Raw genomic sequence first — 26820 nt, 5'->3', positions numbered from 1 at the left:
AAATAGTCCATGTGACCAACAGCTACGGACGAAAGGAACGTTTTTTTTAGATAAATTTAATAGATACAAATTTTATAGCTTTTGTTTCATGCAGCCACCACTAGGGGAAGCTTTATAAAAAAAAAATAACCAGGGAAAAGTTGAACATTTTCATACATTTCCACTTTTCCAACAAACTCTTATTACTGAATGACACAGCTCACAACTTATGTAACAAAAAACCCTCAAGTCATTTAATGCGATCAATTAAACTCGTAGAAATAATCTTAGTTTTATAATTATTCTATTAAATCAAGTAAAATTGCAACAAGTAAAGATGCAGGACATGTAGAAATGGCGAGAGAAGGCGACTCTCAATCTACTTCATCACACAGCGCCCCCTTCTGACAGTCCTCCAGATGGGAAACCTGGAGGGGAAAACAACAAAGATCAACGTGTGAATAAAAAGTAATCAATGGGGGGAAAAAAACTCTGCTGCCAAATATGTGCAGAGATCTACAAGAGAGGGAAGAGGAGAGACAGACAAGAAAACGAAAGAAACAAAGAGGACAAGAGAGAAAAAGAAGAAGAAGAAGAAGAAGAAGAAGAAGAAGAAGAAGAAGAAGAAGAAGAAGAAGAAGAAGAAGAAGAAGAAGAAGAAGAAGAAGAAGAAGAAGAAGAAGAAGAAGAAGAAGAAGAAGAAGAAGAAGAAGAAGAAGAAGACAGAAAATGGAGAAAGAACAAAACAGATACAGAAAGAGAGTGAAAAAGCAAATGAAAAGGAAAGAGATAAAGAGAAAAACAGAGAAAGAGAAAGAATGAAAGGGAAACAGAAAAATACAGAATGACAAAGTGAGAAGAGAGTGAGAGGAAGAGAAGCAAAGAATATGAGAGTGATAAAGAAAGAAAGAAAGAACATAAAGAGCTAGATAGATAATAGACAGATGATAGATAAATAGATAGATAATAGATAGATGATAGATAGATAATAGATAGATACTAGTAATGTGGTGGCGATACCTGCTCATCGATACAGCAGAACTGCCAGCTCCAAGCTGCGCTGTACAGGAACGGCCGCAGGTCGTAGCGGTTGTCGTCCGGGCTGTAGCTCTCGGCGTGGTAGGCCGGGGTCAGCGTGGTCATCTTGTGTCTATTCACGGCGTACATGCGAAAGAAATGCTTCACTTTCTCAGCGACCTGCGGAGAATCACACACAGGGAAGGTGTTCAGTCCGGGGTCCGCACAGTCCAGAGGATCAGAGTTATGGGGACTGGTTTCCTTGGAGCAGCAGCTTCCTGAGCGCACTGAGATCGGCATCAGAGCTGCATACACAAAACGGAAGGATAATTTGCAGAGTGGCTTCATTTTGTTAATTGCATCAGATTAATGAAAGTGATTCCAGTGAAACTCCTGAAAACCCAGGGTGACTGTGAACACGTCATCATCCCCATGTAGAGCGCGGTCACACGATGCCGCTCCACTTCCTAGGATCACGATACTTTCATCACTCACATGGAACGAGATGATCTGCGCTATATTGTCAGTGTGACCATGCTGGGAGTTGTAGTCCGGCCACATCATGATATTCACTTTACTTACTTTTCTTGGAGACATTTCCTTCCACATGAGCAGCAGTTTACAGAACATGCTGTAGGGTCCGGTTTTCACAACTTTCCGCAGTCTGCCATACACAGACAGCTCGTCGTAAGTCATCCCCATATCATCCTGCAGGGGGCACAAGACAATATTATTTACATATGTTATTCATATATGTATGTGTATCTATTTCATATATGTGAAAAAAACAAATCAGCATGAAACAATAATGGACACTGTATAAGATAGTAACATAGGTCAGTTGTTCCAGGTGCCCCGCTCCTCTGGTAGACGCCCTCCGGTCCCCTGGCAGCCGCCGCCCTCCGGTCCTCTGTCAGCCGCCCTGCAGTCCTCTGGTAGACGCCCTCCTATCCCCTGGCATTCCCCACCCTCCGGTCCTCTGGTAGATGCCCTCCTGTCCCCTGGCAGCCGCCGCCCGGTCCACAGCCCAGGCAGTCTGACTTCCAGCTTGTGCTCGATACAGAACAGCTTTTCTTATCTCGTAAGGTGACCACTTCATTGTGTGGAAAGGACTGGTGGACTAGATCATGTCAGTAGCTAAGCCAGGCCCCTCATGTCACAGTAAATGTATAGCTATAGAAGGGAGCTGGCTTAGTCATGGAAAGAAGTCAGCCAGCCCCCTTCACATCAACACTGGTCGCCTGCCGACACAGGGAAAGCTGTTCTGCTTCGATCAAAGGACTAAAAGTGAAGCGGCTAATCCTGTGCTCAGCACAGCTTTTCAGTGGATTTGTGTGTGGAAGGAGCTGGCTAACATGATCATGTCAGTAGCTGAGCCAGACCCCTTCAGTGTCACAGCTGATACATACACAGAGCTGGCGTAGCTACTGAATTAAGCTGTCAGTGTGCGCCCATTGGATACAGCACCAGACGTAGACGTGTTCAGTGTAGAGCACAGGATTGGAAGTGGCCGCAGTGTCTACCGGAGGATTCGGAGTCACTGAACCATATTAGTAGCTTATAAAACTTACTATTGAAAGTTTGCTCTTTCATTGAAGAGTCCTGCAGCCGCTCTGGTTCCGGCAGCATCACCACCAGTCTTGTGCACTACACAGAATAGCTTTACCTGTATTTCCACATCATCACAGCAGTGTGTGGAGGGGGCTGGCTTTTTCAAGAACTAAGCGAGCACCCCTCATTGCCGATTCATAGAGAAGGGGGCTGGCTCAGCTGCTGAGTTGAGCAGTCGTCCAGTCCCTTTCACAGACGGCTCTGACGACCGTCCGGTATCGTGCACATGGCCGGAGGTGAAGCTGCTGGGACCTGGAGGGCCACCAGGGAGTCAGGCCTCCAGCATAACTGGACTAAGCACAAGTAACAAAAAAAGTATGGTAGTAAGTTCCATACAAACCCCGGGATTTGGACACTGGACACCAGCACTGTAGGCAATGACGGTCACTTCTAAACCCCAGCACTACACCCCGGGGGAGTTTGGACTGTTACCTCATCGGTCTGGGAAACCTGTCCATCTGTAAGGGGCTCCAGTTCTGCAGTGGGGGGCGCAGATAAAATGCTGAAATAGAAGGGGGGCACCAACATAGATGAATGTAATCATGGCCGACGGTCAGAGGCCACGGCGCGGCCGACGGTCAGAGGCCACGGCGCGGCCGACGGTCAGAGGCCACGGCGCGGCCGACGGTCAGAGGCCACGGCGCGGCCGACGGTCAGAGGCCACGGCGCGGCCGACGGTCAGAGGCCACGGCGCGGCCGACGGTCAGAGGCCACGGCGCGGCCGACGGTCAGAGGCCACGGCGCGGCCGACGGTCAGAGGCCACGGCGCGGCCGACGGTCAGAGGCCACGGCGCGGCCGACGGTCAGAGGCCACGGCGCGGGTGACTACTCACCTCGTCAGTGCAGTAAGCTGGAAACCGTCTATACAATATTGGATGAAGCCCCTCAGATCCTTCTTACTGATCCCACCGATGGGATTTATATCAGCGCTCGAGCAGTCGTACTTCGTGAGGTATCCCCGGAGGCTGCAGAAGGTGAGAATGGAAGGAGGGTCACAAGTTTGATATAGTTAAATGGGCTCCCCAATCCCAGCATGGAAGGGGTCACACGAGACCTGTTGCTGATGCAAACCCCTTTAATAGGGCCATCATTTCAAGGAGTTCCCTTCACTTAAAAGGATGTACCTCATATTAAGCAAAGAGACTTAGGAATGAGACATCGTTGCCTTTTCTCTCCTATTTACTGCAGCAATGTTAACGTTTAGCTTCCTCTGTGGTGGCCATTGTAGCATCAGCAGCTTTATGTGCGAAGACTTCCAGTCATGTGACTTGCACTCTGCAGGAAGTGGAGATCACATGGCAGGAAGTCCATATAAAACATGGCAGCCACCAGAAAAAAAAGCAAAACATTCACACTGCTGCTGCTGATAGATCGTGGGAAAGAAAAATGTAAAAAGAAAAATATTTTAATGTTTAATAAAACATTTTATTTATTTTTTAATTAATATTTTTTGGATTTTTAAAACACAGAACCCCTCTAAACTTCAAAGCAGAAGTGAAATAATGGTCGAATTTTGGTCGTATTAATGTCCTTTTTAAAACATGGATTTTTGTGATAAACTCACCGTAAAATCCTTTGCTCCGAGACGCTCATTGGGGGACACAGGACTGTGGGTGTATGATACTGCCACCTGGAGGCTTACACTAAGTGAATGAAAAAAAGGTTAGCTCCTCCTCCACAGTATACACCCTCGCCTCGGTTGCAGGCGAAACCAGATTGGTGCAAAAGCATTAGGAGATTCCAAAAGACAAAATCAACCTTAATTCAGGTAACAACATGTCTAGAAAACCCACCTAGTATTATAAATACATATTAATAAACAAAACAAACAAGAGCCAATTGGCTACCAGGGTGGGTGCTGTGTCCCCCAATGAGCGTCTCGGAGAAAGGATCTTACGGTGAGTTTATCACAAAAATCCATATTTCTCCTTCGCCTCATTGGGGGACACAGGACTGTGGGACGTCCTAAAGCAGTCCCTGGGTGGGGAGACGACTCACCGATCCAAGCTACATGCACCTCCTGTCCTAGAGGTGCTCCACCGCTGCTTGTAGAATCCTTCTACCCCGGCTCACGTCTGCTGAGGCCTGAGTATGGATATTATGTTTGGCAAATGTATGCCGGCTGGACCAGGTTGCTGACTTGCAAACCTGTTCCGCCGATGCTTGGTGCCGAAGAGCCCAAGAGGCGCCCACTGCCCGAGTACAGTGCGCTCTGATCCCTGCCGGAACTGGTGCGCCTCTGATGCGGTAAGACTCCTGAATAGTCAAACGAATCCACCTGGCTATGGTCGATTTTGAGGCAGCGAGTCCCTTCCTGCGCCCCTCGGGAAGCACGAACAGCGTGTCTGTCTGACGGAAGGATGCCGTCCATGACACGTACAGTGCCTACAAGTAGTATTCAACCCCCTGCAGATTTAGCAGGTTTATACATTCGGAATTAACTTGGCATTGTGACATTAGGACTGTAGATCAGCCTGGAAGTGTGAAATGCACTGCAGCAAAAAAGAATGTTATTTCTTTGTTTAATTTTTTTTTAAATTGTGAAAAGTTTATTCAGAGGGTCATTTATTATTCAACCCCTCAAACCACCAGAATTCTGTTTGGTTCCCCTAAAGTATTAAGAAGTATTTCAGGCACAAAGAACAATGAGCTTCATATGTTTGGATTAATTATCTATTTTTCCAGCCTTTTCTGACTATTTAAGACCCTCCCCAAACTTGTGAACAGCACTCATACATGGTCAACATGGGAAAGACGAAGGAGCATTCCAAGGCCATCAGAGACAAGATCGTGGAGGGTCACAAGGCTGGCAAGGGGTACAAAACCCTTTCCAAGGAGTTGGGCCTACCTGTCTCCACTGTTGGGAGCATCATCCAGAAGTGGAAGGCTTATGGAACTACTGTTAGCCTTCCACGGCCTGGACAGCCTTTGAAAGTTTCCTCCCGTGCCGAGGCCAGGCTTGTCCGAAGAGTCAAGGCTAACCCAAGGACAACAAGGAAGGAGCTCCGGGAAGATCTCATGGCAGTGGGGAGATTGGTTTCAGTCAATACCATAAGTAACGTACTCCACCGCAATGGTCTCCATTCCAGACGAGCCCGTAAGGTACCTTTACTTTCAAAGCGTCATGTCAAGGCTCGTCTACAGTTTGCTCATGATCACTTGGAGGACTCTGAGACAGACTGGTTCAAGGTTCTCTGGTCTGATGAGACCAAGATCGAGATCTTTGGTGCCAACCACACACGTGACGTTTGGAGACTGGATGGCACTGCATACGACCCCAAGAATACCATCCCTACAGTCAAGCATGGTGGTGGCAGCATCATGCTGTGGGGCTGTTTCTCAGCCAAGGGGCCTGGCCATCTGGTCCGCATCCATGGGAAGATGGATAGCACGGCCAACCTGGAGATTTTGGCCAAGAACCTCCGCTCCTCCATCAAGGATCTTAAGATGGGTCGTCATTTCATCTTCCAACAAGACAACGACCCAAAGCACACAGCCAAGAAAACCAAAGCCTGGTTCAAGAGGCAAAAAATCAAGGTGTTGGAGTGGCCTAGTCAGTCTCCTGACCTTAACCCAATTGAAAACTTGTGGAAGGAGCTCAAGATTAAAGTCCACATAAGACACCCAAAGAACCTAGATAACTTGGAGAAGATCTGCATGGAGGAGTGGGCCAAGATAACTCCAGAGGCCTGTGCCGGCCTGATCAGGTCTTATAAAAGACGATTATTAGCTGTAATTGCAAACAAGGGTTATTCCACAAAATATTAAACCTAGGGGTTGAATAATAATTGACCCACACTTTTATGTTTAAAATTTATTAAAATTTAACTGAGCAACATTACTTTTTGGTTTGTAAGATTTATGCATCTGTTAATAAATCCTGCTCTTGTGTGAAGTTTGAAGGCTCTAACTTATTTGCATCTTATCAAACCTGCTAAATCTGCAGGGGGTTGAATACTACTTGTAGGCACTGTACCTCCTGAGAGCTCTTACCAGGTCCAACGTATGAAGAGCCTTTTCCACACGGTGTACCGGTGCTGGACAAAAAGAGGGCAAGACAATATCCTCATAAATGTGAAACGAGGAAACGACCTTCGGCAGAAAAGGAGGGGCTGGTCTGAGCACCACCTTATCCTTGTGGAAAGTCAGAAACAGGGCTCGGCAGGATAGAGCTGCCAGCTCCGAGACCCGCCTGATTGATGTTATCGCCACAAGAAAAACTACCTTCCAGGAGAGGTATGACAAAGACATCCTGTAGAGGCTCAAATGGAGCTTCCTGCAGAATGCTTAAGACCAAGTTAAGGTCCCAGGCGTCCAGGGGTGCCCTATAGGGAAGTACCAAGTGGGAGACTCCCTAGATAAAAGTCTTTACCTGCAGATTGGTAGCAATCCTGCGCTGGAACAGGATGGATAAGGCGGATATTTGTCTCCTAAGGGAACTTCGGGCCAAACCTGAGTCTAGGCCACACTGGAGAAAGGCCAAGATTTTGGGAATAGAAAATCTCAGTGGAGAACAACCGTAGTCCCGACACCATGTGAAGAACACCTTCCAGGTGTGGTGGTAAATACGTGCCGAGGCAGGCTTCCGGGCGCTAACCATTGTAGAAACCACACTGCGGCCGAACCCAGCCTGGGTTAGAATCCAAGATTCAACGGCCAAGCCGTCAAACACAGGGCCCCCGAGTTCGGGTGGTAGATCGGGCCCTGGGAAAGAAGGTCTGGGCGCTCTGGCAGGTGCCAGGGGACGTCGGCGAGTAGCTGGACCAGGTCTGTGTACCACGCCCGACGAGGCCAATCTGGGGCCAGCAGAATCACTGGAATCCCTTCTGCCTTGATCTTCTTGATGACTCTCGGAAGTAGTGGCAGCAGGGCAAATCGGTATGGGAGGCGAAACTGGTTCATAGCAGAACCAACGCATCCATGGCAATCGCCTGCGGGTCCCGGGACCGAGCGACAAACGCGGGCACCTTGGCGTTCACCCTGGAGGCCATCAGGTCCACATCCGGCGTTCCCCATCTTTGGCAAATTTGCCGGAAGACCTCGGGGTGTAGTGACCATTCCCCGGACGCGAGACCCTGCCGGCTGAGGAAGTCTGCCGCCCAGTTCTCTACACCCCGGATGTGGACTGCCGATATCGCCAAGTGGCTTTTCTCGGCCCAGTGAAGGACATGCCCTACCTTGCGCATGGCTGCCCTGTTGCGGGTGCCCCCCTGATGATTTATGTAAGCCACAGCCGTGGCGTTGTCTGATTGTATCCGGACGGGGCGGCCTGCTAGAAGATGATGAAACTGTTGCAGAGCTAGCTAGATCGCCTGTATCTCTAACGGGTTGATCGGGAGGCATGCCTACTGTGGCAACCACCGTCCCTGGTCTGTGTGATGGCAAAAGACCGCTCCCCAGCCGAGGAGGCTGGCGTCGGTTGTGACCACCAGCAAATGGTCTGGGGGAAAAGGTTTGTCCTGGAGAAGTGAGGAACTGGTTGTCCACCACCAGAGTGCCTGTCTGACCTACGCGGACAACTGGCACCGGCGATGGAAAGAGAATAGGTATTTTGTCCCAGGCTGATAACAGGGCGTGCTGCAGGGGGCGAAGTTGGAGCTGGGCAAACGGAACCGCTTCCATTGCTGCCACCATTCTTCCTAGGATCCTCATGCAGAAACGGATGGTATGAGGGACTGGTTGGCGAAGTCTCCTGACTCCCTGTCGGAGAGCTAGGGCCTTGTCCTGAGGGAGAATTACCAACCCTCGGGAAGTGTCGAAGCTTATTCCTAAGAAGGAAATCCTCTGAGCTGGAACAGGGGATGATTTCTTCAGATTGACCAACCACCCTAAGCGGGAAAGAGTATCTAGCATGATGCTGACACTCTCCTCGCATGCCCGAAATGAAGGGCCCTTGACCAAGAGGTCGTCTAAATAAGGAAAGACGACTATGCCCCGGGAGTGCAGGATGGACATGACGACCGCCATGACCTTTGTGAACACTCTGGGAGCGGTGGCCAGCCCGATGGGCAGTGCTGTGAACTGAAAACGTAGGCCGTTGATGGCGAAGCGCAGAAACCTTTGGTGCGGGGGAAAAATGGGGATGTGTAAGTAGGTGTCTTGGATGTCGAGAGAGGCCAAGTATTGTCCCCGCCCCATGGCAACTATGACTGTACGGAGAGACTCCATCCGGAAATGTCTGACCCTGATAAATTTGTTTAGGAGCTTTAGGTCCAGAATGGGCCTGATGGCTCTGTTTATTTTGGGAACCGTGAACAGGTTGGAGTAGAATCCCTGAAATTTCTCGTTCTCTGGTACGCAAACAATGACTCCGTTGTGCTGGAGCAATTCGATGGCCTTGAGTAAAGCCCTTGCCCGGGCAACAACCTTGGGAGGACGGGAAAGAAAAAACCGTCTTGGAGGGTACTTGACAAAATTCTACCTTGTACCCCGAGGACACCAGCTCTTACCCATGTGTCGTGTTTGACAGAGAGCCAGGCGTGGCGAAACCAAAGCAGGCGACCGCCGACCTTGTCGGTGTCGCCCTGAAATTGCCTCGAGTCATTTGGCTGAAGATCTCTGGGACCTGGGTTCCCTTGATCTGGGTTGGTGGGTACGCATTCTCCCCAACGGGTTGGCTCTATATGAAACCTGCCGATCCCTTTCCTGGCTGGGACGACCTGAAGCGGTGGAATTAGTCGCTGCAGCCCACCCGGGGTTGCGAAAGGACTGAAACCGTGTCTGAGGTTGGTGACGAAAGGGTTGTTTGACCCTTTGCTGAGGGAGAAAACTGCTCTTTCCCCCCGTGGAGTCAGAGATGAGCTGATCTAACTTCTCTCCGAATAGGCGCCCGCTCTGATAAGGCAAGGAAGTCAGGGATTTTTTGGAGGTCGAGTCTGCCCGCCATGTCCTCAATCATAAAGCCCTCCTAATGGAGATCACATTTGCAGCAGCGAGTGCCACGCAGTTGTCTGCATCCAAAGATGCGTTGATCAACTAGTATCCGGCCAAAGTGATTTGATTTGCGACCTCTGATACCTCTGCTGGTAGGTCCATACCTTGCAAGGCTCTGTTCAATGATTCTGACTAAGCAATCATGGCCTTTGCTACCCAAGTTGCCGCGAATGAGGGGGGAGAGTGCTGAACCTGATGCCTCAAACACTGAGCGAGCCAGGCTCTCTATGAGGCGGTCAGTGGGATCCTTGTCCTTGATAGAGGAACCACTAGGTATGGATAATAGGGTTTTAGAGGCCAAGCGTGACATGGGTGGATCTACCGTTGGGGACTCTGCCCATCTTTTATGGAGATCAGGGGCGAACGGGTACCTCGTCTCGAGCGCCTTCTGTGTCCCCCAATAAGGCGAAGGAGAAATAAAAGGTTAATGACATGCCATATGACACACTTCTATGGGCCTCAACTGGAACTGTTGAGTGAAGGGTGTGCAGCCTTATGGAAAAGAGAGGCGCTGTTTCTGGATGAAAACAGTCATTATTTCGATCATATCGGCAGCAGCAGAAGTCACAGCTGACACTCTACTGCAATAGGCAAGAATCAGGCATAACTCCAGTCCCGGCCACTTAATCCCCTCCAATTCTGTGGTCAATAGCGACAATGGCATCTAAGCGATTAGACCGGATTCTACTAGGATGCCGGTCAGTGAGTCAATAATAGGTGTAATAAAAGAAGCAATACTGTGTTTTATACCAGGGATCCACAAAGTTCTTTTCAAAGGGTTTAAAATAAAAGTCTAAAAAAGTTATATATTGTTATAAAAATAACAAAATACTATTTAAAGTAACAAAAAAAAAAAAAAAAATATGATAAAACGCACAAAAACTCCATAGATATTTTAAAAAAAGCGTACTTATTTTGTACGCAGTAGGACTGACGTGCTGGATGAAGTTGCAGGGGTAATCCGGCACCTCACCTCGAGATGCAGAAGGGAGCAGAGCTTTAATGTCACATGGCTAACGCAAAAAAAGCTGCTGCCATTACAATGCGCTAGCCCGAAAAATTGGCGTAAAAAAAAAAAAATTGCCAAAATTGGGGTCAATTTTTCAGGATTGTTGGGGCCCCCACAATTATGTGATTCGTTAGACGTAAGTCGTGTGTTATACCTTTCATCGACATTGGCCGAGCCCAGAACCAGCAGACCACCGGGCAAACCTCGCGTCCAAAGACTGAGCTGAGCGAATAAGTAGGCGACCACCATCCGTATCCGAGCCTGGAGAGAGACGGGACAGGACGGGGTGTAACCGAAAGAAGGAACGTGATAATAAGACGATTATTAATTGTTCTACCCATTACCTGAACGTTCTGCAGTGCCAGATTCTCTGAGCTGCTCCCGCCGTGGACGCGGAACTGTGGAGCTTTGCCGGTTACCATCGTGAATACCCCGATCACGGCTTTAACAGCAGCATCAATGTTCGGGGTCAGGTGGTAACTGAAGATACAAAAGCATCGAACATAATCAGAAAGGCTGGCAAGTTATAGGGCTGATGGCGAAAACTGCGCCCCAAATCTGCCAACATACCAGGCAGCATTACATGACTTGTGATTAGTGTTAACCTCATAGAAAATGAGAATAGAGGGGCCACGGCACTGATGGAGCACTGCGCCCCCTGCAGCGTGGCCCCATTTAGCGGAAAACACCCAGTGCGCAGGGAAAACTGAAGGACAGGTCCCATTTATTTTAAGCATCAAGTGGGGTCATAAAGGGATATCCTAGAATACAATCCCCCTTTAATGTGGTCTCGGAAAGCCCAAAAGTACCTGCCTATTTGTTGGGACAACATCCCGGCCCGCTCCCGTGTCTCACGTGAAGAGTTCTCGGTGGCCATGTAGCAGGTGGTGAGGAGGCGACTGCACAAATCCTGGGGTGTCCGGGGATTGTACGCGGCGTCACCGACCACCTGACGGACATCGGACAGAACGTCGTCATCTTTCGAAAAATATCAGAAATGGGTAAAAGATTAAAGAAAAACCATTGAAAGTAATAAAATATCCCACGTGTGACTTACTGCCGGCAGCCACGGCCTGACAGACGAGACGGCACATGGAGAACACAATGCAGGCCACTGCCGAGCTGTCCACCCCACCGCTGAGAGGAAGCAGGAAGCCCCCCTGAAAGGCAAGAGAAGTCACAGGGTGGGCTACAAATGCATTACATGGAATAAAGGGAGGTTCATCTCAGCCACACACTCATCCAGACTGCCGTTACAGGGGGGCGCTCCGGACTGCCGTTACAGGGGGGGGCTCCGGACTGCCGTTACAGGGGGGGGCTCCGGACTGCCGTTACAGGGGGGGGGGCTCCGGACTGCCGTTACAGGGGGGGGGCTCCGGACTGCCGCTACAGGGGGGGGGCTCCGGACTGCCGCTACAGGGGGGGGGCTCCGGACTGCCGCTACAGGGGGGGGGCTCCGGACTGCCGCTACAGGGGGGGGGCTCCGGACTGCCGCTACAGGGGGGGGGCTCCGGACTGCCGCTACAGGGGGGGGGCTCCGGACTGCCGCTACAGGGGGGGGGCTCCGGACTGCCGCTACAGGGGGGGGGCTCCGGACTGCCGCTACAGGGGGGGGCTCCGGACTGCCGCTACAGGGGGGGGCTCCGGACTGCCGCTACAGGGGGGGCTCCGGACTGCCGCTACAGGGGGGGGCTCCGGACTGCCGCTACAGGGGGGGCTCCGGACTGCCGCTACAGGGGGGGCTCCGGACTGCACCTCCATATATACTCTACCTGTTTACTGCGTCGTAAATAATCCCAGAGCCAGCACGCAGGTCCAAGGCTGAAATCACAACCACAATTGTGAATGAATAAAAATTGCAAAATGTCACCTCTCCTCCAATGGTTGAATTCCTGATACCTTATTTCTTCCGCGGGGGTGTGGTACTTCCACTGGATTGGGTCAGAAGTGAGGGTACGTAAATCATCAAAGGAGGACAGCGAGAAGTCAACATGTATTCTGTGAAAAGGGGGCACTCTGCTCGCCTACACAATATGACAAAGAATGACTTTTTTGGCTCAGAAACAGCGCCACTTTTGTCTGTAGGTTGTGTCTGGTACTGCAGCTCATGCTTATTCAAGTGAATGGGGGATCAACTAAAATATGGAGTAAATTATAGAGCATGTGAAATCTGCCCGTATCACAGTAAAAATATATATTATTATATTGAGATATTAACATTTAACTCCTAGTCTTCAAGACAACAATAGGTGATGTTTTGATTAATATTAGATTTGAGGCAAACTGAGAAGTCTCTTACAGAAATGCAGCGAGATGACGTGTGAGCCCTGTAACTGCGGACGTCTTCCAAGTCTAACGTGGCCGTGAGAACTTCCTGTGGGATCAAGGACAAAAACCATCAAAACGGTTCACATTTTGCATCCAAAGCCAAAAAGTAAAATCACAGGTGGAGGAACCGCTGCAGATTTCCTGAGCTATACCGCACTGAAGCTCAGGGGCAGGGAGTCGGCCCACCAACCCATTCCTGGGAGTCAGACCCCCACTAGGTCAATTTTAACACCTTATCCTAAATTAAATGTTAAAGGGGTTTTCCGCTCTTATTTTATTTTTACATCTGGCTCATATTCACCTTAACGATCCCCGATGCTCCTCTCCTAATGCCCAGATCACCCAGCAATTTATGAAGTTCTTCCAGGTTCAGAATCCGTATGTGACCGCTGCAGCCAATCAGGAGCCTCAGCAGTGACGTGCAGTTAGTGATTGGCTGCAGAAGTCGCATGCCCATCCTGGACAGGAGACGAGCCACAGAGACTGCAGGGGACCTGTGCAGCATTGGAAGGAGATTGGAAGTGATCAGTTTCACATTAGCGCTTTTTTTTGCGCAGCGCATCGTGCGCAATAGAAACACATGCAAAAAACCCATCATGCGTTTTTGCATGCGTTTGCGTTTTTTCTGCACATTCGTTCTCTAGGGGTTAAAACCAGCGTCTACACATTTTTACGCCAAAAACGCATGCGCACTAAAACGCAGACAAACGCGTGTACATGCGCACGGCTCCTTTCCCATAGACTGTAATGCGTTATTTTGTCGCATTCCGTGTGCAAGCGTCATTTTTTTTACACCTTTCGGCGGACCCAAAAATGCAACAGGTTGCGTCTGGCGTGCCTAGGCGCACACGACAAAAAAACGCATGCGCAAGAAAACGCATACGGACGCATGCAAACGCAAGACCATGCGCCCCCCATGTTAAACATAGGAGCGCATGGCGCGTGCGACCGATAGCGCACGATGCGCTGCGCTAAAAAACGCTAATGTGAAACCAGCCTAAGGCGAGTGCGAGATTTTTTTTATATATATATATATATATATATATATATATATATATATATATATATTTTAAGAGTCTGCTGCATGGTTTTTTTTAATAATTGGAAAACCCCTTTAAACTCCTGCAAAAAAAAAATAGTTTTCACTTGCGTGAAAACGACATCAAGGTTCGTATGAATGATTTGTTTGTGGTCTATGTCGTATATAAGTCACACTTGTCCACTTTGAGAACACCTTTTTCGTTAGAAGTGTCCCCCTGCAATCAACTGTAGTCTGATCATCCTTTCCAATGCAGCGCCCCCAGAGGGGAAATGAGGCATTACATACTTCCAATAATGCACGGACATGTTGAGTCCTCCAGAGCAAGAGGCTCTTTGTAGGTGCTCTGGCTAATAGATGAGGGTGTCAAAAAAGAGCCCACCTTCCATTCATTAAAAAAGTAGGTTATAGGTTTATGGTCTCTTTAAAAGGTGTCTCCTACCAAAAAATAACCCCAACTGGTCCCGATGCCGAGTCAACTGTTCAGCGCTCCTAAAAGGCCTCCGGTATCACAACACCGGCTCAGCCGCTCTACCGCCTGTCCTCCTGGTTGTGTCTCTCAAATTAGAGTCACCCTAAAAATCTCCTTATAAGAATACCCCATATTAATATTCTTTATCTTACCACATTTTCAAGAGAAAACTGTGAGCCTTGAGCTACGATGTCTCCATTGATCGAGATCATCGAGCAGCCGTCATAGTAGAGTCGGTCGCTGTCGCAGCCCCGTAGATTGGAGAGAAGGTAAATGCCGCCATTCTGTAACACAAAGTAATGAGATCATGCCCCATAGGAGGTCAGTGCTACCAGCATTGCACAGGCGTGAGGAATAATGCAACTAATTCTCCTTCAGGAAATGCCACCGGGCGACTTGTGGCTTCATGTGGGAGAGCTCCGACCTCCACAGATCAGTACATACGGAGCCGCTGATCGGGGTGGTGCCCACCTTTGTAGTTGTGGACTTGACCAGATCTACTCTCAGGTAGGCTTTCCTCAACTCATGGTGACTCCCTGAGCCATTAGTGAATATCTCCACACCGTCCAGACCCATGTCAATGTGAGGACTGCGGAAAAAAGAAAGATGGACGAGTCTCATTGCTATATGATTACGAAGACCAGGGTCCATACACCGTGATGGCCGAGGGCAGCCGTGGGGCCCTTGACGGGAGGGTCCAGCCATGACTTGTCCTATCCCCAATTGGGCAAGGCTTCTTCTCCAGAAGAACGGCATTATCAGTGGATGCAGAACTGAACCAAGGGTCATGGCAAGGATGTGAATGGGGGAAAAATATGTCCGAACCTAGTACCATAATGACAGGCCCCTCTGTAACCCGTTCATCACTAGGTGATTTTTTTGTGTGTTTGGGTGTTTTTTTTCACTCCCCTTCTATCAAGAGCTATAATTTTTTTCTTCTTGGACTTATTTTTTGGCAGGACAAGTTGTGGTTTTGAATGACACCATATAATGTACCGGAAAAAAAATTCCAAGTGTGGAAAAATGGCAAAAAAAATGCCATATTCTGTTGTACTGTATGGTAAAAATTACCTGGAGACAGGATTCTCCAGGTCTGTACAATTACAGCAATATTTCTGTAGTATAACTTGTATATTTCCTTTGTTATTTTAGTGACCACAAAATAATTCAGAAATTGATAAAAAAAAAAAAAAATAATAATTGGGGTTTTCGGAGTAAATTTTGCAATTTTTCTATTTACGGGCCTGTTTTTTTTATTATGAGCTGATTTTTTTGTCGGTACCCTTTTGGGGTACATACAATGTCTATTCACATTTTTTTAAAAGATGGTGCCCCAAAAAAAGGCCAATTCTGGCGTTTGGATTTTTTATTTCTCTCTTCATGGCGTTTATTGTAGGAGCTTAATTATTTTTGTTCTAATAAAATGAAATTTTGCAGATGCAGCAATACCAAATATAACATTTTTCCTGGGTCTCTCGTGTCGTGTTATGAGGGGGAGCTGATGGGCTAAATGGTGCCAAAATGACGTCATCTGTACTATGCGTCTTAAGTGTCGCTGTCAAAGATTGATGGCGGGATTTAAATGGTTAAACAGCAGTGACCGGGGCTAGCCCAGGCTGCCTAAGCTAAGAACAGGTGATGGCTGTATAACACAGCCAGCATCTGCCATGTATGGATCGGGCTCTGCTACTGAATCCGCCTCCATATTCCTGCGCCTGACGTAGGATGTACACAGACGTTTGCAAAGGGTTAAACTCTGATATGGGGGCACTTTCTTATTTGTGTGCCAGTTACCTGTTAGGTGCCCACAGCTCTTCACAGATCTCAGACCCCAGGCAAGTGTCCTTGGTTGCCAAGACTGCATCACCAAATGGTACCGTGTCCTACAAGATAATGACAGACGATTACCTTCATATCATCTGCTACCTATCACTACTAACAGATGTCAAAATGTTTTCTTTTCTTGCACAGGGCCTTTTACGAATACTAAATTGCCCATGAAGCCAAATCACCGGCTACATCGCCAAAAGAGCCGAAGACCCTTGTGGAAAACCAGTCAGCTCCGGCAGCTGAAAACCCCAAATTTTGGATATGAAAGAATTCAAAATTTTGGCAAAATGTGTAAGGAACCCATTTAGGTACAAATCGATTTGCTCATCTGTAGCCAATAAAAGCTATGTAATAAAGGCAGCCAAAAGGAAATAGAAGTCAGACCTGTCCTGTGATCTTCTGGATAGTTCTCGGAAGAAAGTGATCCTCAATTTCTCTAAAAGGCAAGAAACGGGTGTGAGGTTGTTGTATGTCACATGCAGTCACGCTCGTATCAGGCAAATTACTAGAAAAGGCTTTTTACAGGGGCATCCACACCCTATAACAAGATCTTATCTCTAGGACATGCCTATGTGGCGCCCCTGAGGCTCAGTCGCCACAGAGGTACTGCACCTCCTCCTGAGGTGTGGTGCCCCACCATCCAGGTAAGTTGGAGGTTCCTGACCACGCTCCAACACCTGCATCCCACACAAGACGGTAGTTCAGCAAAGCCACATTGCGGCTCCCTGCTTGGAGTGTAGCAGAGCACCTTTGGTGGCTCCCTGCTTGGAACACGAAACGTGCTGGGAGGCGGGTGGAGTTAGAATACATAAAAGAGCGGGAAGGTTTAGGATTTGAGGTCAGTCTTTCAGTCAGTCAGAGAGAGTCACTCAGTGAGGAGTGAGGAAAGAAGATTCCTGAGAGAGGGATGGAGGAAGGAGGTGCTGCAGCAGATCTCAGTGACCTGGGTCTGCTGGCACGGGAAAGCAAAGAAGGATAAAGACATTGAACTGAAACCTGATCTTCCATAAGAAGGAGAGACTAGTATGGAACGTAGGAGTAAAAGGGAACACAGAGGACGTGGGTTAGAGGAAGAACCCTGCCTAGAAGTTCTAAGCGCAAGGCCGGGGCCCGGTCCCCGAGGTTGTATGGAAACTAATGGTCCTACAGACACCGGTGGAGTAGTGGGCTGTAAATGCACTACTCCCATCTAAGACTTGGGGGCACAACAGCAACCTTGATAGTGAGCCGGGACTCAGGAGTAAGGAGTCCCCGAAGCAGTCTACAGCAGTCTGCGGTACAAGTAGAGTTCTTGGGAACATCTGTCAGGAGGCACTCCAGTGTAACTCAGTACTGGGAGTACTTCACACCTAAAGGCGCTATAAGAGGAGACGTTCAGAAAGGCACATGTTGGCGGAGCGTTGGAAGGGAGCATTCCATCTAGCCTGGAGGTTGATTGAGTCCCTGACCTGGAGGACACAGCACGGAGGCAGGCACCTGTGTGTACTACAGACTGTGAGTAAAGCTTTGGAACTACAAGCCTGGTGTCCTCCACTGATTCTTGCGCCAACGCACCCAGCACCGCTACATCTGGGTACCAGCTTCTACACCGCTTGTGCCTCTCCTCTACCCCTACATCTACACTGCCCTGGGGCTACAGCTCCACCTGTGGGGAGCTTCACCATCTTGGCTGCAACACACCACAAGACCCAGAGGATCTGCACGCAGCGTCTGCTCAACATCTCACTTGCCGAACACCACAGGTGGCGTCACGAACTATTCCATTAATTACATTCCACCATTCAAACTTCCCCTATTAATTGGGCGCCCAGGGCCACGGACCGGGACACCGCTGCTTTGACACATCCTGCCGACACCGGCCCGGTACCGAGTACCCCACGGCCCTGGGAAGGCGACCCACCATTACTTTACAATTGTTGGGATCCGACCTCCGGGACCACCACTGAGCCCGAGAACGAAGCTGCAGTTCCCTTTACAGCCAGGTGGCTAAGAGCGCTGCTGTACAGGAGAGTGGCAGAGCTGCACCAGATCTACCGCCCCTTCTTTGTCAAAGAGGAGGGGGTTCTATAGGTCCAACAATCATAAAGTTATGGCAAATCTACACCAAAAAAGTGAGAAGAATTTCAGAATGGGAAATTAGCTCCTATGTAATTGATTAGGCCGGGATCACACATGAGAGGAATACGGCCGAGTCTCACATCTTAATACTCGGCACTGCCGCCGGCACTCAGGAGCGGAGCGTGCGGCCACATAGAAATACATGAAGCTGCACGCTCTGCTCCTGAGTGTCGGCGGCAGTGCCGAGTATTAAGATGCGAGACTCGGCCGTATTCCTCGCATGTGTGATCCCGGCCTTATGCTGATAACATGGTTGTCAGGCTTTACCTTGACTTATTCCATGGTGTGAACCAGCGCAGCTCCCGGTAATTCCCAGCATTAGCCAACACCATTTTTGGTCGAATTAAAAGTATTTTCCTGGAAAACATACAGTCAACTCAGTAGAAAGTGATCTGAGAAAAAAAATACATAAAGGATATTAAATGGTTACAGTCAAGCGGTCCAGGGATTTGTCTCTCTACAAGATTTGGGGCCGGGTCTTTTTCCTGCCCGCTACAGAAAGAGGGGGCGGGTCTCTTGCCCGCTACATAAAGAGGAGGCGGGTCTCTTGCCCGCTACATAAAGAGGGGGCGTTTTTTTTCGCTGGCTACATAAAGAGAGGGTGGGTCTTTTGCCCGCTACATAAACAGGGGGTGGGTCTTTTGCCCGCTACATAAACAGGGGGTGGGTCTTTTTTCAGCTACAAGAGAGGCGGGTCTTTTTCATTCTACAGGAAGAGGGGGTGGGTCTTTTTCCCGCTAAAGGAAGTGGGTCTTTTTCCTGCTACAGAAAAAGAGGGCAGGTCTTTTTCCCACTACGGGAAGCTGGTGTAGGTCTTCCTCTCTCTGATTCTGCTCTCTTGGCAGTCAAACTGCATACAAGTATAAGAGAGAGACAGGGCTTTCAGGCCACGGCAAACAACTCAGTAGACAATGCCAGGAGCAAAGCATGCTGTAAACAGAGGCTAAAGAAGTTCAAGCTACTATAGTGCTGGCAGAATGCTAAGAAAGAGAAACCATCGACTGAAAAGGAGTGGAAGGCAAGTTATATAATACAAAAATCACAACCATTTCTGGACATATTAGACTGATAGTTGTAGAAACAACTTGTGGTGCACCTATCAGACCCACGCAGTCACGTGACACACTTGTCAGACCCACGCAGTCACGTGACACACTTGTCAGACCCACGCAGTCACGTGACACACTTGTCAGACCCACGCAGTCACGTGACACACTTGTCAGACCCACGCAGTCACGTGACACACTTGTCAGACCCACGCAGTCACGTGACACACTTGTCAGACCCACGCAGTCACGTGACACACTTGTCAGACCCACGCAGTCACGTGACACACTTGTCAGACCCACGCAGTCACGTGACACACTTGTCAGACCCACGCAGTCACGTGACACACTTGTCAGACCCACGCAGTCACGTGACACACTTGTCAGACCCACGCAGTCACGTGACACACTTGTCAGACCCACGCAGTCACGTGACACACTTGTCAGACCCACGCAGTCACGTGACACACTTGTCAGACCCACGCAGTCACGTGACACACTTGTCAGACCCACGCAGTCACGTGACACACTTGTCAGACCCACGCAGTCACGTGACACACTTGTCAGACCCACGCAGTCACGTGACACACTTGTCAGACCCACGCAGTCACGTGACACACTTGTCAGACCCACGCAGTCACGTGACACACTTGTCAGACCCACGCAGTCACGTGACACACTTGTCAGACCCACGCAGTCACGTGACACACTTGTCAGACCCACGCAGTCACGTGACACACTTGTCAGACCCACGCAGTCACGTGACACACTTGTCAGACCCACGCAGTCACGTGACACACTTGTCAGACCCACGCAGTCACGTGACACACTTGTCAGACCCACGCAGTCACGTGACACACTTGTCAGACCCACGCAGTCACGTGACACACTTGTCAGACCCACGCAGTCACGTGACACACTTGTCAGACCCACGCAGTCACGTGACACACTTGTCAGACCCACGCAGTCACGTGACACACTTGTCAGACCCACGCAGTCACGTGACACACTTGTCAGACCCACGCAGTCACGTGACACACTTGTCAGACCCACGCAGTCACGTGACACACTTGTCAGACCCACGCAGTCACGTGACACACTTGTCAGACCCACGCAGTCACGTGACACACTTGTCAGACCCACGCAGTCATGTGACACACTTGTCAGACCCACGCAGTCATGTGACACACTTATCAGACCCACGCAGTCATGTGACACACTTATCAGACCCACGCAGTCATGTGACACACTTATCAGACCCACGCAGTCATGTGACACACTTATCAGACCCACGCAGTCATGTGACACACTTATCAGACCCACGCAGTCATGTGACACACTTATCAGACCCACGCAGTCATGTGACACACTTATCAGACCCACGCAGTCATGTGACACACTTATCAGACCCACGCAGTCATGTGACACACTTATCAGACCCACGCAGTCATGTGATACCTAAATTAATCCCATTTTAGATTCAGGCAAAAATGATAAATGATGTGACCTTCATAAAAATGCAGGAGTTCTCATTTCCATTTATTATTACTGGCAAATGTAATGGAAAAAGAGTTTTACCTGTTGAGGAATATGACTCTGCAGTTATAACGCACATTTTTGTGCATCACCGGCCTGTAATAAACAGGAAACGTTCATGATTTGATAAGCAGATTACACACATATAGCACTTTATATAAAGCCAGGGTTCCCCCACATATAGTATATGACATCATTAGTATAGGGCCTCCTAGAAATTTTTGGACGCAGTAAGTGAGGGAAGCCATTAGTACTGGCATCTTACCTTATCCACAGGATATACAATAAATTGCTGGGGATTTGATCACTGAGACCCCACTGATCATGAGAGTGGGGGTCCCAAAGTCCCTAGTGTGAATGAAGCAGTAGTGAGCATGTGCGGCCACCACTCCCATAGAAAGTAAACACAACGTTGGTCGCACATGCTCACTACCGCTCTATTCACCACAAGGACATTGGGACCCCAGTCTCCGGTTTGGTGGGACATTTCAGCAGCTGGACCCTCAGTGATCAAACGTTTATCCCCAATCTTGTGTATATGGGGATAAATGTTGGCTATGGGACAAGCCCATCAAAAGGTACCTATAACTTTATCCCTGTATGTCAGGGGTGGGTGTACGGACTGAGCACAGGAGCAAAGCCCACACATACCCGGAGGAGCGTCTGTTGCGTTACACATGCCAAAAGGTACTCCAATGAATGTCACCATGGTCAGAAGGACTTTAGGCCGAGACCTCATGAGAGAACAGTCATGTCTGCCAATATGCCTGGGATCAGCTGACCATCTTGTGAGTATATGGGACTGCTGACCTGCCGCTGATGACTGGGGAAGGATCTGTTCCTGAGATCTCCAAGCACAAGACACATCGCATCCCCTTCCCCCAGCTCCTTCTTTCAGTAGTGACCTCGTCTCCAGACCCCCTTTCCCATGCGGTTTTCTGACCTCAGCATTAAATCCTTCATACTCACATGCCCACATCGCAGATGATATCAGCGGTCACCGGAGACTCCAGGAGTTTGGCCAGAACTTGAAACGAATGCAATATCGTATCAGACTCAAAAAAATGATCCGAGCAGCCATACCCACTGTAAGGAAAGAACGAATATTCTAAATATATTATCCCCAGGTATCCAGGGGAGTATAAAAAGGGGTCAGCCACTGTTCCAGATGATCAGGCTTCCCCGTCCTAGTTTTCATTATCAGTTTTTAGAATGAAGTTGGGCCAGCAATCAAGTGATTGCTGCGGATCCAGCCTTATAGAAGCTGCCAATGGCTGTATTTCTCCCACAGTGACCTCTACTGGGGAAATTTAGTAATACATGCCAGACATTTAAACGTACACTGATCAGCCATAACATGTGAAGAGAACAACATCTATTATCTCATTACAATTGCATCTGTCAGGGGTGAGATATAAAGCAGCAAGTGAAAAGTTCGTTTTTAAAGCAGATGTTTGTTTTGGATGCAGAACAATTGGGCAACTGTATGGATGTGAGCAAAATGAAAAAAGCCAAACTTTTATAACGAGTAAACTTCAAAAGAATAAGGCTGTGTGTGCACATTGTGTATTTGCTGCATTTTTGCTGCGTTTTTTCCGTGCATAAATGGTCCAAAAACGCTATGAAATACTTATGCAATGACAATCCTGAAGTGCTGTGCACATGATTAGTAAATTTCCGTCCGTATTTGCAGTGCGTTTTTTTTCTGCAGCATGTCAATTCTTTTTGCATTTTTTACCCATTGAATGCACAGGAAAAAAATGCATGTAAAAACGCACCAAAGAAGCAGCATATTTTTCTGCAGCATTTTTGCTGCCAAGAAATACGCAACGTGCGCACATAGCCATAGCCTTGTGGGCTGTGCCCGGTATACGGCGGGCCTTGTGGGCTGTGCCCGGTATACGGCGGGCCTTTTTGGGCTGTGCCCGGCATACGGCGGGCCTTTTTGGGCTGTGCCCGGCATATGGCAAGTCTTGTGGGGCGTGCCCAGCTTACAGCGCGGGCCTTGTGGCACATGCCGGGCATACAGCAGGCCTTGTGGCACGTGCCCAGTATACAGTGGGCCTTGAGGCGTGTGCCCAGTAGACAGATGGCTATGTGGGGTGTGCACAGTATACAGCGGGACTTTTGGGCTGTGCCCGGTATATTTCGGGTCTTGTGGGGTGTTCCCGGTATATGGCGGATCTTGTGGGGTGTGCACAGTATACAGCTGGACTTTTGGGCTGTGCTCGGTATATTTCGGGTCTTGTGGTGCGTGCTCGGTATACGGCGGATCTTGTGGGGTGTGCTAAAGAGACAAGTCCAATCCATGGAGGCCACAACAAGCAACGCACAGGATATAAAGGATCCGCTGCAGATGTCTTCTGACGTCAAAACTTCGATCGGCACAAGGGAAAAATACACAACAAGGGTAGTTTTAAGGTTATGGCTGATTTGGTGTACCAATACCTGGGCAAACAGGTCCATAATACACAGGCCTCCTGAGCACGGGCCCAGCCCTCTGTTTGGAAGGGGTTTTTGTATCCGTGGTTACACAATGCCATACATCCATATACTGAACCTTCAGCCTAAAAACTGCACAGGTTTGTGTATTTAGCTGAAGGGACTCAAAGTACAAACTTCCCTCAGAGTCCCTTTACCCCACGATATTAAACAGTACTATACATTTCGGATGCACGGTCACCACACCTAATGTCCTCCATTCTGCTGCCTTTGTCTTTCACTATGGCGAGGACAACATGGCCACCACAAAGGCTTGGGGGGAGCTGTGGAAAGTCTGAACCATTTCTAACTCGGTTTGCCATAGAGGAGGACGGTGTTGTGTCCATTCCACAACAGATGACAGGCAGGTGAGGCGGGTCCAGACTCTCCACAGCGTTTCACGTGCCTCTGCAGCGGCCATTTTGGGAAAGAAGAAAACACAGCACCGATCTGACAGATAGAGGCTGCGGCAACAAAACAAAGAACATTATGCAAAAGTGACTTCACATGAGAAATGAATAGTCACATCTAATGTCATTGTGGAACGTCACTTTAATTTACCAAAAAAACTCACCAGATTTCAAGCTCCGGCCCCAGGCGATACCGCGCTCCCTTCTCTTTTGCAATCTTAATACCTGAAACATAGAAAAATAAATGTCTTAAATATAAAAGGGACTGAAGCAGTATAGCAATGGCCAGACCCTGGGAGAGGCTTTTTGACTCACACTAGGCCTCATTGCTATGGGCAACAGAGACAATCAATCAGAACTCAGCTTTCATTTTCTAAACTGCTCTGGTAAAATGAGAACTGCGCTGTGATTGGCTGCTGGGTTAGAAGCACCAAAAAAAGCTTATAAAGGAAAAAACTGTATGAAGGAGGCCTCGGGCGGGGTCACTGAGGAAATTCTGCTGCGTTTCTGCACAATTTAGGCTGTGTGCCCACGTAAGCGTTTTTTTCGCGTTTTATTAAGCATTTTTTCCCCTGTAAAAACGCTTAAAAAACGCATTAAGCTTCCCACTCTTATAATGCATTCCGCAATTTTTGTGCACATGATGCGTTTTTTTCTGCAAAAAAAAATGCATCGCGGAAAAAAAACGCAGCAGGTTCATTAATTTCGTGGGAAATAAACGCATTTCCAACTATATTCAATGAGAATTTGGAAGCTCCGGAAAATAAAACGCGGAAAAAAGATTTTTAACCATTTCTTGGTCTGTGTGTTCATTTTGTGCCACAGTATAAAATCCATTTTTCATATATATATATATATATATATATATATATATATATATATATATATACACGGTGCATTTCCAAGCTTCTCCTACCCATTAAAAACATTAACAGAAATCAAATGTTTCCATTTTCTTTTTATTGGCCGGAGTCATTATTGCATTTATGCCTTTTTTTTCTTTTTTTGTCTAGCTTTTGCTGTTCTTTGCCTGATTTTACTTTGCACCTTATTCTTTTTTTATTTTGAGCCTTTTGCTCAATTTCATATGCATCAGACTGATTTTTTGTTATGTTCATCATTGTGGACGGGATTTGAGGTTTCTGGATATTTTCAGCTTAATTATTAACTGCGACTCTTTAAAATGTGGCAACATTTTAGTGCAAATGTTCCCCAGTCCTCCCCTTTGGAATGATTTTTTGTGCCCATAATGCATCATTTTGGCAGAACATACAACTTTTTGCTTAAAAAATAAAAAGCTGCATAAAGATTAAAAGCAAAAAATTGCATTTTTGAGCTTGTGAAAAATTCATGAACCCATTTGCGCCGTTTTGAAGAATTTGGTGGGGAAAAAAAATGAAAAAAAAAAAATCAACAAATGCAACGAGGCAAAAAAAAAAAAGAAAAGGGACTTAAAAATAATCCTGCAAATTATGAATCCTGCCCATACTCTGAACGCTCTTTTAGTATCTAAGGCAGGCCATTTTACATTTTTGAGAGGGAGTGGGGGGTCCAGAAGCGGTGATAATGGGATCATGTGGCGTCTTCACAGCAATTCAAACCCCCATGCTCATGAGATGGAAACCAACCACATTCCCCGATCTCGGCAGGACTGGCCAACTGTTTCAGGGTAAGTGCACACGGATTTTGGAGAGCTGCGGATTTTTCCGCAGAAATCCACAAGTAAATCCTACCTGCGGATTAGCCTGCGGTTTTACACCTCACAATGGAGAAGGTGTGAAACCGCTGCGGAAAACGCACAAAGAATTGACATGCTGCGGATTGTTACCTGCGGAAAAATCCGCAGCATGTGCACAGCGTTTTCCACTTTACCATTAAACAATGGTACTGTACAACGCACCTAAATCTGCTGCGGACCCGCAGGTCCAGAACCGCTGAGGATCTGCAGCAGAATCCGCACCGTGTGCACATAGCCTCATGTGTATTGGGGTCTTTTGACTTTGTCAGAAAAAGGACTGGACAGTCGGAACTTCAGAGCCTGATACTATTATTTCCAGGGGATCTAAGCTTTCCTCTCTCCCCTTTGTAACACATCATTGATAGGTCCCGCACTCACGTGTATGGGGGGGGGGGGTTGTTCGGTGAGATAGGTTTTTTGCCGAATAAACATGCCCCTTTTAATTTTTGTTTTCCTTAGTGTGGAGGGGTCTTCCAGTAGGAATTAGAAAATTAACCCCTCAGACATTCCATGAAAGCGATAAGTTGATTTTACTAGGGAATTTCTGGGAAATGGGTGAAAATATCAGAACCATTAAAATATTTTATATAAATAATTTTGCAGATTTTTTTTCTTGCATTATTTTTCTTCTGTAATAAAAGTTTTCTAATAAACTTTCTGCATCAGTGTTGCTTTTTTGCTTCTTATGTCATGTATAAATTATCCTGTAACACAATTATACAAATATTTACTATGGCACAGTAATACAGAAGATTGTATCACTGTTTCACTGCTGCCCACTGATCCTGTCACTTACTCTGTAAGATCCTATGGAGATTCCCTTGAAAGTCCAGAGCCCATTGGTTTAGGGAGCAGGTGGCCAGTGTGACCTTCCTGCCCATGGTCAGAGTGCCAGGCTGTGCAGACTGTGCCTCCTCCTGGGTGATGGCAGCTCCAGCAGCAGCACTTCCTGCTCAGCCTGACACCTCCCTGCAGCTGCACATCACTTCCTGCCTCACACAGGTTTCATAGCTGCAGACAGCAAATGATCTCAGATCTCCAGCTGCTGTGGGCTGCTGAATGCTGAGCTGTCACTCTACATTAGTCTGTGAGCCACACATTGGGGGGTCTGAGATCTGAGCTGCACAGCTATTTTAACACCTTCATTTCTGCACGGTTTCTTTTTCCTCCCTTTTTTTACAGATCATTACTTTTTTGGAGGGCTTGTTCTTGTTCAGCACAATGCAGTTTTGAATCACAGCTTTCACTGTTCATATAAAGTACTGAAAAATAG

The 26820-nt window shown here is 48.0% G+C and overlaps 1 protein-coding gene across 2 annotated transcripts; it reads right to left on the bottom strand.

Moving 5' to 3' along the window:
• Nucleotides 1–206: 206 nt before the first annotated feature.
• On the bottom strand, nucleotides 207–26576 carry NADSYN1 (NAD synthetase 1). Of its 2 annotated transcripts, XM_073541700.1 has the most exons (21): nucleotides 26344–26575; nucleotides 23974–24034; nucleotides 21888–22004; nucleotides 20961–21014; nucleotides 18604–18693; nucleotides 16603–16654; nucleotides 16183–16271; nucleotides 14860–14977; nucleotides 14541–14672; nucleotides 12849–12923; nucleotides 12449–12573; nucleotides 12322–12370; nucleotides 11607–11709; nucleotides 11359–11527; nucleotides 10894–11029; nucleotides 10704–10810; nucleotides 3441–3572; nucleotides 3040–3109; nucleotides 1579–1704; nucleotides 1000–1176; nucleotides 207–407 (listed from the first exon to the last, which is right to left on the bottom strand). In XM_073541700.1, the coding sequence occupies exons 1-21, from the start codon at nucleotides 26426–26428 to the stop codon at nucleotides 354–356; spliced, it is 2121 nt and encodes a 706-aa protein (XP_073397801.1). In that variant the 5' UTR covers nucleotides 26429–26575; the 3' UTR covers nucleotides 207–353. The 2 variants fall into 2 exon arrangements, with proteins under 2 accessions (XP_073397801.1, XP_073397802.1); XM_073541701.1 differs by lacking the exon at nucleotides 18604–18693 and having other exon boundaries at nucleotides 26344–26576.
• Nucleotides 26577–26820: the final 244 nt, after the last annotated feature.

This window comes from Dendrobates tinctorius, unplaced genomic scaffold (assembly GCF_039654945.1).
Source record: "Dendrobates tinctorius isolate UK_male_01 unplaced genomic scaffold, ASM3965494v1 ptg000124l, whole genome shotgun sequence".
NCBI lineage: Eukaryota > Metazoa > Chordata > Amphibia > Anura > Dendrobatidae > Dendrobates > Dendrobates tinctorius.
Note: the sequence above shows the minus strand (reverse complement) of the source record. Positions and strands in the feature narration are given on the sequence as shown.

Bases quoted from the DNA above. Each gene is read 5' to 3' on its own strand.
- NADSYN1 (XM_073541700.1), bottom strand. From the start codon at position 26,428: ATGGGCAGGAAGGTCACACTGGCCACCTGCTCCCTAAACCAATGGGCT. The intron at 16,272-16,602 runs GTCTGACTTCTA...ATTATCTTGTAG, and splicing joins TCCAGAAGATCACAGGACAG to GACACGGTACCATTTGGTGA. The intron at 10,811-10,893 runs GTAATGGGTAGA...GTCTCTCTCCAG, and splicing joins TGGCACTGCAGAACGTTCAG to GCTCGGATACGGATGGTGGT.